Source organism: Triticum aestivum, chromosome 4A, assembly GCF_018294505.1.
Source record: "Triticum aestivum cultivar Chinese Spring chromosome 4A, IWGSC CS RefSeq v2.1, whole genome shotgun sequence".
NCBI lineage: Eukaryota > Viridiplantae > Streptophyta > Magnoliopsida > Poales > Poaceae > Triticum > Triticum aestivum.
The window spans coordinates 181,812,699-181,824,750 of NC_057803.1; the positions used below are offsets into that span (position 1 = coordinate 181,812,699).

General features: G+C 41.2%; 1 protein-coding gene across 1 annotated transcript; it reads left to right on the forward strand.

Annotated features, from left to right (window-relative positions):
* The first annotated feature begins 1,541 nt into the window (after positions 1 to 1,541).
* LOC123081919 (peroxidase 56) lies at positions 1,542 to 4,204 on the forward strand. The gene is made up of 4 exons (XM_044504422.1): positions 1,542 to 1,851; positions 1,928 to 2,116; positions 2,222 to 2,420; positions 3,611 to 4,204. Exons 1-4 carry the CDS (start codon positions 1,618 to 1,620, stop codon positions 4,015 to 4,017), a joined length of 1,029 nt encoding a protein of 342 aa, XP_044360357.1. The 5' UTR covers positions 1,542 to 1,617; the 3' UTR covers positions 4,018 to 4,204.
* Positions 4,205 to 12,052: the final 7,848 nt, after the last annotated feature.

The following is a 12,052-nucleotide window of genomic DNA, read 5'->3' on the forward strand; positions in this document are numbered from 1 at the left end:
ACCATAGGCGGCACTACCGCTAGGGCGGCGGTACTACCGCTAGCACCTCACAATTCCCACTTCTGTCGAAACGGTAAACTCCAAGGAGAGGAAAGGAGCTAGGGGTGCAAAAATAAAGTGTACGTGTTGATTCCACCCTAGCCTTTCCAATGCGGAGCCCCTCTTGATAGTACGGTGTCTCCTACGACTCAAGTCCACCAAAACCGAAACGAAGGAGACTACACCGTCTTCACTTAAAGCTCCAAGAGGAAAGAATCGTCTCGTGTCAGTGAATGAATCTCTGAAAAACTCAACGCACACGATTAGTCCGCAAAAGCATTGTTATCAATCACCAAAACTACTTAGAGAGAGACATGCCCTAACAAAGGGGAGTCTATAAAATACTTGTATTTTAAGTAACTTTGCCTGACGGTGTGGTACATAGTTAAGGTAGCTTCAAACATTTACCCCTGCATGTTCGACAGATGGTTTAGGGGTATTAATAACAAGGTTTCTTCACATATTCTCGTGGTGGCCACAACCTTATGTCAGGTATTTGGCTTTCCATGAATGATGTGGTTTTAAACAAAAAGTGTGTATCATCTCCTGTCCAGTTTATTCATGCACATACGCCGCGGCTTCGTACTTGGTATATCATGCAGAGGCCGAAGGATAGGACCTCATTAAGATGGCGACTACCTGACGGAAGCATGCAACTAGGAGTTTTTTCCCCATCATTGATGTATAATCTTCGGATGAGACCTCCTTCATCTTATGCTCAACTCTTCTAATTTTCTGTAAAACGATTTTTTTGGTGTGTTTTTTTTGCGATGAAAAAGGAGTTTTATTCCAAATTGATAGAGTTACAGTCAAGAGGCAAAAGATCCTCGATACATGGTGGTCCTAGATGCATCCACACAGCCGTGATACACTCTACGTGTCTTATGCTCGACTCTTCTAATTTTCTGTAAAATGATTTTTTGGCGTATTGATTGTGTGCGTCGTGTTATGAAGAGACGGGAGCACAATTGCACGATACGGTTGTATCATCCGGATATGTGGATTGAATTGAATGGAAATGTCATTTATCTAAAATTAATTCATTTTTTAGGGTAAAAAATTAATTACGTATTACCTTAAGCATAGGTAAGCACATACGTAAACAAAGCAGGATATATATCACTGGGGTGTGCATGCATCCTCGGTACAGGTCATTGGCGGCAACTAACCGGCGCGCGCGATTATGATATTGTACATGTTGAGTTAATTACTTCAATTCATGTGTAACAGTGCTGTCACTAGCGAAGTTATTCGATAACCGAAGTAGCAGTGGAGTAACATATATACGTATATATATATGCACCACAATGTGCTGACCGAGGCCGGTAAGATCCCGGAAACCCATGGCTAATCACATGGCATCATGCCCATGACGGCCGGAAAAACGACGCTCTTAATAATTAGTCAATGCTCCTTTTAGATCTCGGAGACGGCATCCACACTCCGCCTTTATCGCCGGCAACTCATGAAAACGAGGACTTTTCACATGTGGTTGCCTTGGCAAATGGCAATGCAGCTCTGCAAGCTTTAGCTAGCTAGAGGGCAGACTTGCACTAGTTCTAGTGTTGGTGTTGTACCATGACAAAGTGGGTGCCTCCTCTCGGTCTCAGGTTCTCACTTCCTCCTCTGCTGCTGCTGGCGGCAGTGATTGCTCCCGTCCATGCCTATGGCAAGCTTAAGGTCGGGTTCTACAGGCAATCATGCCCCGACGCCGAGGCCATTGTTCGCAGGATCGTCACCATGGCTGTGGAAGATGACCTAACGGTCACCGCGCCGCTGCTAAGGCTCCACTTCCATGATTGCTTCGTCAGGGTAAAATGCTTTGCCTTAGCTTGGGTCTTTAACTGCTAAGTGGCAGTCCCTCACTTTGTGACATGATGAGGTGCAGGGTTGCGATGGATCGGTGCTGCTCAACTCAACCAAGACCAACATCGCGGAGAGGGACGCCAAGCCGAACCTCACCCTGGACGCCTTCAACGTGATCGACGCCATCAAGGAGAAGCTGGAGAAGAAGTGCCCGGGCACCGTCTCCTGCGCAGACATCCTCGCCGTCGCCGCCAGAGACGCGGTCTCGCTGGTATACAATTAAGCCTCTTTTCCTCCATTCAGATTGCATCAAATCTGCAAGTCCAAAAAAAGGAATGCGTCAATCAAAGCTAGCGTTGACTTGGGGATTAACCAGGCAACCAAGGTGGTGACCAAGGGAGAATGGCGCGAGGGCGGCAACTTGTACGAGGTGGAGACCGGCCGGCGAGACGGCCGCGTGTCGAGCGCCAAGGAGGCGGCGGAGGAGTTGCCTGATTCCTTTGATGAAATCCAGAAGCTCATCAAGAGGTTTAAGTCCAAGGGCCTTGGAATCAAGGATCTTGTTGTTCTGTCAGGTAGTAATTCTTGACCACTAGGCAGTTTCTATTTTCGAATCTTGCGAGTATTCTATTCTAGGACGAGTTGCATTACCCGTGTACTCAAAAGTTCTTTACGGTTGCCCCAATTGTATGTAGGACTACTCACGGCCCCACTACATTGTTAACTTGAGTGAATTAGACAATGCCCGCGTTGCTGCGAAAACATTTTCTGGTACAATATATTTCGATGAGCTTTGGTTATATAGAATGAATATTTAGATTAATAATATGAGAATTGGAACTGAAAATACATATGATTCATTGTTTTGTTAGCGAGTAGTTGCATGGTCGCCTTGCCGATTATGGATGGGCCACCTCTTCACGTGTGTGCCCATACACTTGTAACAATTGTATGAACCGATTCTTCTCTCTTAATGAAAAGACACGGAAACCTCATGAGTGTTCTTGCAAAAAAAAAACTTTAAAATATATCTATGTAATAGAAGTAGCATAACAGAATGTCAATGGATGAGCCTTTTCCATGCATGATAGACTTTTGAGATGGTTTGATCTTTGATGTTGAGGGGACATGCTAGATGATATCTTGTGTTTTACTGCGGGAAGTGGTTGCACCGTATTCTATGAGATTTGTTTGTATGGAGCATGATAATTTAGAAATAATATGAAAACTGAAAATGAAAATACATACTACATCTGTACCAAAATATATGATGTTTTTGCAGTTCAATTTGAACTACAAAAGCGACTTATATTTTGATTCAGAGGGAGTATGATTTATGGAATTTCATCATGGTGAATATAAGTGGCATGATAACTTGGAAATAATACGAAAAATAAAAATAAAAAATACATATGATTTATGGAATTTGGTCATGATGAATATAGGTAGCATGATAATTTGGAAATAATATGGAACATAGAAATGAAAACACATATGATTTATGGAATTTGATCATGGTGAATATAAGTACCGTGATTATTTGGAAATAATATGAAAACCGAAAATGAAAATATATATGATTTATAGAGTTTGATCATGGTGAGTATAAGTAGCATAATACAATCGAAATTCTTTCTCATGCATAGTTGCATATTGATGTGATATGGTTCAATAGTGAGAGACTTAATTTAGTGGAAACCATCAGTTTAGTTATATACTCCTAGTATATTATTTGTTTCAGTTAATTAAACTCGTGTATGATCAGGTGCCCACGCGCTAGGGAATTCACACTGCCCATCTTTAGAGAAGAGGCTACGTAATTTCACGGCTGAAGATGACATGGACCCTACCCTGGACAAGACGTACGCGGCAGCACTAAAGCAACAGTGCACGAGTCCCGATGACAACGTGACCGAGGTGCAAATGGTGCCCGGTCGCTCGTCGACTTTCGACTCGACTTACTACCGCCTCGTTAAAGAGAACAAGGGCCTTTTCCACTCTGACGAGGCCTTGCTGAGTAATGGTGCTACAAAAATGCTCGTGTACGGTTACATGAGCTCGGAGAAGAGATTCCTTAAGGACTTTGGGGTATCTATGGTGAACATGGGGAGGGCTGACGTGCTCGCCGGTAGCAAGGGGGAGATCAGGATGACATGTGCCGTTCTCAACTAATACAATCTACCTAGTGGTTCTACTGTGTATGTGGTGTTCAATGTTGCCAATTTGCTTTTCTTCAATAGATGTGTAGGAACTAAAGTTTTGACTTCAGAATTGCCAGCTTTACTTTTTGTTGGCATTTATAGTTCTAATGTTTATGGAATATCATAACATCTCCCATAATTTTTTATCATCTTCGTTACGGATCTATCGTGAATAATATTATTATTCTTGAAATTGATTGAGTACCTAGTATTTGCATCGAGTGATACATATAACCATCCTTATTGCATGCCATCAATCCTTCTAAGAAATGTAAAAAAGAAGTATCAAGGAACTAAAAAACGCAATAGAAATTACATGTTGTAAATTTATGCATCACAAACCCTATTGCTAGACAACAATACAAACTACCTAAACATATCACATGTACCATCTCTAAGTGCCTGGACCTAGATACCAGAATATCCCGTATCTCCATAGTACACTGCAGTAAGCACCACTTACAAATCAAGTGATTAGTATTGACAATCTGCTGAAAATTGGAAACTTTATTTTACAAAAAAGATATCCCTCTCATAATCCCACTTGATCCTCTACTTATGCCTGAGAGCAATTTTTTATTTTTTTAAACGAGGCAAAGACTTGCCATTTATATTGACTAAGAATACAAAAGTTGCCCAATAAAACCGAGCAAAACTCATCACGACCCTCTGATGATACACAAAAAAAGTATAAATCACTCACCACTACGATAAAACATCGTCGAGGTTGCATGTTGGCGTCATCACCGCCACTTCTCCACGAGCAAGTGACTCCGCTTCACCTTGTGACCGCCGACATAGCTCGAACCGCAAAGGCCACGAGAAGTCACATGCAGATCAATCAGCCACACGTCAAGAACAGGGCCTCTCTGGATCCGGGATTGATCTACGAGGGAGAACTATGAAAGACTAGAGCCGCCAAGGATCACCTAGGTGTTGGGAAACATAGTAGGAAAAAAATCACGATCACAATTGTTACCGTCACCGAGTTGCAGCGGAAGAAGAACGTCTTGGTGTAGATCATACTTGAAGTCCCTCGAACCGTCGATAAATGATCCCTCGTACCGCACATGAACAGTCCTTCAAACCGAAGACTGAAAGCACATCTCTCTACTTGGTTGCAAGCGTGCAACCTTCACTATCTGGCAGCGCTTCGCCGTACAGAGCTAATCGTCACCGCGGAATTAAACAAAGGAGATTAGAACCACACAGAGTTTCTAATTATGAGGACAAGAGAATTAGCCTAACTCTAATTAGTCAACTAGGACCGACTAAAACTAGAACTATAGCTAGAAGAACTACAGGGGGCTCCAAAACTTGTATGTCAATAAAGCACAAATCCCCAAAGATATACAGGTTAGAGAGGAGAGGAGGGCTGCCACCAAGGAGGGAAAGCCTCCTTGGGGCGCCGGCCAAGGGGGAGGACGAGTTGGACTCCTCCCCCACTCCTATTCGGTCTCCTTCCTTAGGGAAGGGAAGCGCCTTCCCACTTGGACTTGTGTGGCCCAAGTTGCCTTCCACCTCTTGGCCTATTTAGGCCATTGATATTAATTTCAATATAAAATTCTTCTAAATACTTTCAAACCATTATATATAATTTAACATCCCGGGAACATTTTTCACCTATATATATTTATCGGTAATACCTGATATTCATCGAAACCCTTCTGGTGACCCTGAAATGCTTCCAGGTTCTCTTAAAACTGTTCTGAATATTAATGTAACAATTCACAAATATATTCTCATCACTCCCATCCTACTAACACTCAGCAGATCGTGATTGCCCTAAGCTTATGACCTTGTAGGTTCGGCAACTCATAGACATGAACGAAACCGTTCGTTCAATGACCGACAGCGGGACCGTGGACGTCCATATTGGTCCATGTGAGCACACGAATGATATTCAAGTGAACCTATGGTTATCATGTGATGTTCCCTTTGCTTCACGATACTTCACAAAACCCGGGATGCATCGGTATCCTCCTAAGTCGTCACTATGCTCACTATACCGAAATCCATGTTACCGGTTTTGTTCTTCTTTCTCATCATTGTATTCTGGCATCCTAGTGACGTAATCACCTATATCTGGCCAGATGATGATGGATTCCGTCATATCGAGAGGGCCCTAAGAATATCTCTCCATCGTCGAAGGAGCAAATCCCACTCTTGAGCTATTGAGCCACTTGTCAAACTTTCTGATGAGCCTGTAAGTTGTAGTTATGATCATCGTGACATTTGAGCAACCCCAAAGTCCACTTTTAACACTCTGTGTTGTTAGAATTTATTACAGACGATATTATCTCAATTCATAACAATCAAGTTTGGGTCAATTCAATATGATTATTCTTCCAATGTCATAATCTCAGTGTTGTTTTAGGACTATCGTTATACCGATATCCTAAGATCCCGAAAATGTGATCGCCAACAACACTTGAGCTTGTTTTAGAAGTGAGACTAGGAACCTTTATTTTATCCATTTATCATTTCACACGTGCATATGAGTTTTCCACTAAATCGAATATTCCAGGTTCATAACAGTTATAGCATGAAATACAAACACTTAATTATGAATATGGAAATATAATAATACAATATTATTGTCTCTAGGGCATTCTTCTGAGTCAATAATCAAGTTAGCACTTTTGTTTTTTACACCAATAGCAATCCAGTGTCGGTCCATGCTTTGCTTGTGGTATAGGCTTCGTCCTATCGAATCTGACAATCTTCAGATCCATGTGTATCTTTTGCATTTCAATGCATATGTCATGTTTTCATGAGAATTCATAATTTATGTGAAACAAGCTTTGTATGTATTGAATCACTAGTAGAACCTTTAGTTCCTTAGATTGAGCTACATAACCACTATTGAGAATAGTGTTCCATTTGCACGATCATCTAGAAACCATACCAAGTTCATAAAAGAACCTTTTATTCATCACCCTTTATTGTTACTTCTAAAGTGACAATCTACTCAACCTTCTGTTGAATTCAACACAATAAATTTCTTGGACCAATTCCACCTTACTATGACACCATTAGTCATTTAATTGAAACCGAGAATCGCTTGGAGCACTGATGAAGATTTTATCTATGTACTACTTACAACGAGCATGTATTGATGTAACTCCTTACAACAATCTCTTCATATTTTCCGTATGCAAGAAACATGTCGTTAGTACTTAACGACATTTTCACTGTTGTCCTATGATCAACAATTTGGTCATTCTAATAATTTTACTCGCAGCTTACTAGAGTACTAGACATATCTGGTTGTTTACATACCAAGGAACATATTTAATACAAGTGTGTATTAGTATTTCAGGGATATCGATTCTTGCTTAAAACTCCTTTCATGTGACTTTGTAAAAACTCTTTTTGCATATTTCATACTATACTATTTTAGTATTATGTCAATATGTATTTTGGTTAAGCCTGCTTAGACACTGCTATCTCCATAGATCATTATGCCTAATAGCAGGATTATATATTGTTTTTTTCTCGAATGCGCACGAGCATGCACACTATATATTAAAGAAGGGAAAGGGGAAGAGCCCCTCCACGTTGGGTGTTACACAATGTTACATTACAAGAGACCGAACTCCAACACAAAGACACTACACTTCTACTCTCACATACTCTCCCACCTAGCCACAGCCCTAAAAAGAGCTTCCATGTCTCCCTTGATAAGTCTCGCTGCCTTCCAAGCCCGACCTTCCCTCTCAATGGTTTGAAACAAGACTCGCAAGGATGGTGTGGCAACATAAAAAATGATGGCATTCTGGTGCTTCCATAACTCCCATAAGACAAGGAGGAGGATCGCCCTCATTGTCTTCATGCTCTTGCTAGTGTCGTTCTTCTCCGTACACCACTCCACCAATGTTGTTTCACTTGTTGGCACCCATCCCGGCTTGTTCAGAGCCGCACAGAAAACAGTCCAAACCTCCCTTGCCATGACACAGTTCAGAAGAATATGCCCAATGGTCTCCTCGTGCTGGGCGTAGAAAGGGCAAGCGTCATGGTGATCGAGGCCATGGTGGGCTAGCCGGTCCGCCATCTGGTATCTACCTTGGACCGCAAGACAGGTGAAGAATCGATAGTGTAGCGGAGCCCTGGATGACTGATGTCTACTACACAACCTTCTTCTTGTAGACGTTGTTGGGCCTCCAAGTACAGAGGTTTGTAGGACAGTAGAAAATTTCCCTCAAGTGGATGACCTAAGGTTTATCAATCCGTAGGAGGCGTAGGATGAAGATGGTCTCTCTCAAGCAACCCTGCAACCAAATAACAAAGAGTCTCTTGTGTCCCCAACACACCCAATACAATGGTAAATTGTATAGGTGCACTAGTTCAGCGAAGAGATGGTGATACAAGTGGTATATGGATAGTAGATAATAGTTTTTGTAATCTGAAAATATAAAAACAGCAAGGTAACTAATGATAAAAGAGAGCGTAAATGGTATGGCAATGTGTTGAAACAAGGCCTAGAGTTCATACTTTCACTAGTGCAAGTTCCCTCAACAATGATAACATAATTGGATCACATAACTATCCCTCAACATGCAACAAAGAGTCACTCCAAAGTCACTAAAAGTGGAGAACAAACAAAGAGATTATGGTAGGGTACGAAACCACCTCAAAGTTATTCTTTCCAATCAATCCGTTGGGCTATTCCTATAAGTGTCACAAACAGCCCTAGAGTTCATACTAGAATAACACCTTAAGATACAAATCAACCAAAACCCTAATGTCACCTAGATACTCCAATGTCACCTCAAGTATCCGTGGGTATGATTATACGATGTGCATCACACAATCTCAGATTCATCTATTCAACTAACACATAGGACCTCAAAGAGTGCCCCAAAGTTTCTACCGGAGAATCACGACGAAAACGTGTGCCAACCCCTATGCATAGGTTCCTGGGCAAAACCCGCAAGTTGATCACCAAAACATACATCAAGTGAATCACTGATATCCCATTGTCACCACAAATACACACGGCAAGACATACATCAAGTGTTCTCAAATCTTTAAAGACTCAATCCAATAAGACAACTTCAAAGGGAAAACTCAATTCATTACAAGAGAGAGAGAGAGAGGAGAAACATCATAGGATCCAAATATAATAGCAAAGCTCGCGATACATCAAGATCGTATCACCTCAAGAACACGAAAGAGAGAGAGAGAGAGAGAGATCAAACACATAGCTACCGGTACATACCCTCAGCCCCGAGGGAGAACTACTCCCTCCTCGTCATGGAGAGCACCGGGATGATGAAGAAGGCCACCGGAGATGGATTCCCCCTCCGGCAGGGTGCCGGAACGGGTCTAGATTGGCTTTTGGTGGCTACGGAGGCTTCTGGCAGTGGAACTCCCGATCTATTGTGCTCCCCAATCGTTTTAGGGTATATGGAGATATATAGGCGGAAGAAGTACGTCAGGGGGGCCACGAGGGTGGAGGGCGTGCCCCCCTACCTCGTGACCTCCTCGAAGCTTCCTTGACGTGGACTCCAAGTCTCTCGGGTTGCTTTCCTTCCAAAAAAATAGGTTCCGTGAAGTTTCAGGTCAATTGGACTCTGTTTGATTTTCCATTTCTGTGATATTCTAAAACAAGGTAAAAACAGAAACTGGCACTGGGCTCTAGATTAATAGGTTAGTCCCAAAAATGATATAAAAGTGTATAATAAAGCCCATAAACATCCAAAATAGTAGATAATATAGCATGGAGCAATCAAAAAATATAGATAAGTTGAAGACGTATCGGCATCCCCAAGCTTAATTCTTGCTCGTCCTCGAGTAGGTAAATGATAAAAACAGAATTTTTGATGTGGAGTGCTACTTGGCATAATTTCAATGTAATTCTTCTTAATTGTGGCATGAATATTCAGATCCGAAAGATTCAAGATAAAAGTTCATATTGACATAAAAATAATAATACTTCAAGCATACTAACTAAGCAATTATGTCCTCTCAAAATAACATGGCCAAAAAAGTTCATCCCTACAAAATCATATAGTTTGGTCATGCTCCATTTTCGTCACACAAGAATGCTCTCATCATGCACAACCCCGATGACAAGCCAAGCAATTGTTTCATACTTTAGTAATATCAAACTCATAAACCTTCACGCAATACATGAGCGCGAGCCATGGACATAGCACTATGGGTGGAATAGAATATGATGATGGGGGTTATGTAAGAAGACAAAAAGGAGAAAGTCTCACATCAACGAGGTTAATCAATGGGCTATGGAGATGCCCATCAATTGATGTTAATGCAAGGAGTAGGGATTGCCATGCAACAGATGCACTAGAGCTATAAATGTATGAAAGCTCAACAAAAGAAACTAAGTGGGTGTGCATCCAACTTGCTTGCTCACGAAGACCTAGGGCACTTGAGGAGGCTCATTGTTGGAATATACAAGCCAAGTTCTATAATGAAAATTTCCCACTAGTATATGAAAGTGACAAAACAAGAGACTCTCTATCATGAGGATTATGGTGTTACTTTGAAGCACAAGTGTGGCAAAGGATAGTAGCATTGTCCCTTCTCTCTTTTTCTCTCTTTTTTTGGGCCTTCTCTTTTTTTATGGCCTTTCTCTTTTTTTGGGGGGGGGGCTTCTTTTTTATGGCCTTTCTCTTTTTTATTCTTTTTTTATTCCTCACTTGGGACAATCCTCTAGAAAATGATGATCATCACACTTCTATTTATTTACAACTCAATGATTACAACTCGATACTAGAACAAAGTATGACTCTATATGAATGCCTCCGGTGGTGTACCGGGATGTGCAATGACTCATGAGTGACATGTATGAAAGAATTATGAACGGTGGCTTTGCCACAAATACAATGTCAACTACATGATCATGCAAAGCAATATGATAATGATGAAACGTGTCATGATAAACGGAATGGTAGAAAAGTTGAATGGCAATATATCTCGGAATGGCTATGGAAATGCCATAATAGTAGGTATGGTGGCTGTTTTGAGGAAGATATAAGGAGGTTTATGTGTGATAGAGCGTATCATATCACGGGGTTTGGATGCACCGGCGAAGTTTGCACCAACTCTCAATGTGAGAAAGGGCAATGCACGGTACCGAAGAGGCTAGCAAGGATGGAAGGGTGAGAGTGCGTATAATCCATGGACTCAACATTAGTCATAAAGAACTCACATACTTATTACAAAAATCTACAAGTCATCAAAAATCTACGCGCATGCTCCTAGGGGGATAGATTGATAGGAAAAGACCATCGCTCGTCCCCGGCCGCCACTCATAAGGAGGACAATCAAATAACACCTCATGTTTCAAATTTGTTACACAACGTTTACCATACGTGCATGCTACGGGACTTGCAAACTTCAACACAAGCATTTCTCAAATTCACAACTACTCAACTAGCACGACTTTGATATTATTACCTCCATATCTCAAAACAATAATCAAGCATCAAACTTCTCTTAGTATTCAATACTCTATATGAAGTTTTTACTATTCTTGGGTGCCTAGCATTTTAGGATTATTTAAGAAATTACCATGCTATTTAAGACTCTCAAAATAATATGAGTGAAGCATGAGATTTCATCTATTTCTTCAAAATAAAACCACCATTGTGCTCTAAAAGATATAAGTGAAGCACTAGAGCAAACGACAAACTACTCCGAAAGATATAAGTGAAGATCAATGAGTAGTCGAATAATTATGCAACTATGTGAAGACTCTCTAACATTTAAGAATTTCAGATCTTGGATTTTATTCAAGCACCAAGCAAAGAAAAATAAAATGACATTCTAAGAATGGCAGACATCATGTGAAGAAGCAAAAACTTAGGATCGACCGAAACTAACCGATAGTTGTTGAAAAAGAAAGGTGGGATGCCAACCGGGGCATCCCCAAGCTTAGATGCTTGAGACTTCTTGAAATATTATCTTGGGGTGCCTTGGGCATCCCCAAGATTGAGCTTTTGTGTCTCCTTAATTCCTCTCATATCACGGTCTCCCTA

Bases quoted from the DNA above. Each gene is read 5' to 3' on its own strand.
- LOC123081919 (XM_044504422.1), top strand. From the start codon at position 1,618: ATGACAAAGTGGGTGCCTCCTCTCGGTCTCAGGTTCTCACTTCCTCCT. The intron at 1,852-1,927 runs GTAAAATGCTTT...GATGAGGTGCAG, and splicing joins TCCATGATTGCTTCGTCAGG to GGTTGCGATGGATCGGTGCT. The intron at 2,117-2,221 runs GTATACAATTAA...GGGATTAACCAG, and splicing joins CCAGAGACGCGGTCTCGCTG to GCAACCAAGGTGGTGACCAA.